Source organism: Sciurus carolinensis, chromosome 13 (genome assembly GCF_902686445.1).
Source record: "Sciurus carolinensis chromosome 13, mSciCar1.2, whole genome shotgun sequence".
NCBI classification, from domain to species: Eukaryota; Metazoa; Chordata; class Mammalia; order Rodentia; family Sciuridae; genus Sciurus; species Sciurus carolinensis.
The window spans coordinates 5,312,410-5,314,268 of NC_062225.1; the positions used below are offsets into that span (position 1 = coordinate 5,312,410).

The 1,859-nt window shown below is 43.1% G+C and overlaps 1 protein-coding gene across 1 annotated transcript; it reads left to right on the forward strand.

Annotated features, from left to right (window-relative positions):
* The first annotated feature begins 417 nt into the window (after window positions 1-417).
* LOC124963204 (nucleophosmin-like) lies at window positions 418-1,540 on the forward strand. Its single transcript, XM_047522776.1, has one exon. It carries the CDS (start codon window positions 433-435, stop codon window positions 1,207-1,209), a length of 777 nt encoding a protein of 258 aa, XP_047378732.1. The 5' UTR covers window positions 418-432; the 3' UTR covers window positions 1,210-1,540.
* The last annotated feature ends 319 nt before the right edge of the window (window positions 1,541-1,859 follow it).

Below are 1,859 nucleotides of genomic sequence, written 5' to 3' on the forward strand. Positions count from 1 at the left end.
GTGGTCAGGTGGGGTGGGGGCTTACCTCTATGGGAACAGAGACAATCATATTCAGCTTCTCAGGAACGATTCACAAGCAAAATGCTTGAAAGTGTTGAGCTGAAAGCTGCACCAAGTTAGAATCTATGTCCTGTAAACCCACCCTGAGAGAGAAGGAGAAACAGACGTTCTCAGACAAACAATAGAGCAAAGCTGCCTTGCAGGAAACCTTAAAAGACGGTCTTTAAAGACAAGGGCAATGATCCGGGTCAGAAAGAGATTTACATAAAAAAGAAAAAATTTTTTAAAAATTGGTCTCTCAATTTTTCTTGGATGAGTTTGTTCAAAACAAAACTGATGCCTGGCGTGATTCCGTCCTGCGCGTCTCTTCTCTAGGGCAGCAGCCTATTTTCCGTCCGCCTTCTCTCCCACCTAAGTGCGTGCTACCACCCCATGGAAGATTCGATGGACATGAACATGAGCCCCCTGAGGCCCCAGAACTATCTTTTCGGTTGTGAACTAAAGGCTGACAAAGATTATCACTTTAAGGTGGATAATGATGAAAATGAACACCAGTTATCCTTAAGAACGGTCAGTTTAGGGGCTGGTGCAAAGGATGAATTGCACATTGTTGAAGCAGAGGCAATGAATTATGAAGGCAGTCCTATTAAAGTAACATTGGCAACATTGAAAATGTCTGTACAGCCAACGGTTTCCCTTGGGGGCTTTGAAATCACACCACCTGTGGTCTTAAGGTTGAAATGTGGTTCAGGGCCTGTGCATATTAGTGGGCAGCACTTAGTAGCTGTGGAGGAAGATGCAGAATCAGAAGATGAAGAGGAGGAGGATGTAAAACTCTTAAGTGTGTCTGGAAAGCGATCTGCCCCTGGAGGTGGTAGCAAGGTTCCCCAGAAAAAAGTAAAACTTGCTGCTGATGAAGATGACGACGATGATGAAGATGATGATGATGATGAAGATGATGATGATGATGATTTTGATGATGAGGAAACTGAAGAAAAAGCTCCAGTGAAGAAATCTGTACGAGATACTCCAGCCAAAAATGCACAAAAATCAAACCAGAATGGAAAAGACTCAAAACCATCAACACCAAGATCAAAAGGTCAAGAATCCTTCAAAAAACAGGAAAAAACTCCTAAAACACCAAAAGGACCTAGTTCTGTAGAAGACATTAAAGCAAAAATGCAAGCAAGTATAGAGAAAGCACATTGAACAGCCCTGGGCACTACTGGTAAATTAAGCCCAAAGATGGGGAGAAAGGAAAAGGAGAGACAAATATAGTCCATACTGAGTATCATCAACAATCCAGGCTGAAGTCTTCTATTTTAATCTCAATCCCCTTTCCTGATTTGCCACCCACACCCACTTGCAGGCTGGAAGCAATCTCTCTTGATTTCCTAAAGCACTTTTGACTGCTGTGAATTCAGTGAACCTTATATTGCTCTTACTTGTGCATATGCCTCATCATCTCTTGGACCATGTTTTAATCACCTTTGTATCTCCTCCTTAGCTGCTCAATAAATATTTGAATGAATGAAAAAAAAAAAAAAAACTGATGAACGTGCCCGATGAGAACTGCTTGTACGTCTGTGAGAGACAGCATGAGGCAGGCTGGCAGGACCCGGCAGAGCTCGGTGCTGTCGGCCGGCGCTGGCCTTGACCTTGCAGCGTCATCTGCAAGCCGTCTATATCACAACCAAAAATACATTTTTTAAAGAAGTATAATTGTTATGCTGAGAAAGGGGAGTGAATGGAATCAAAAGGCAGGAAAGAAGAGACAGACAAAAGCAGGAGCGGAGAACGAGGGTGATAAACAGAAAAGCAACCGGTACGGCAGGTGTTGATTCGACTAGGTCAGTAAT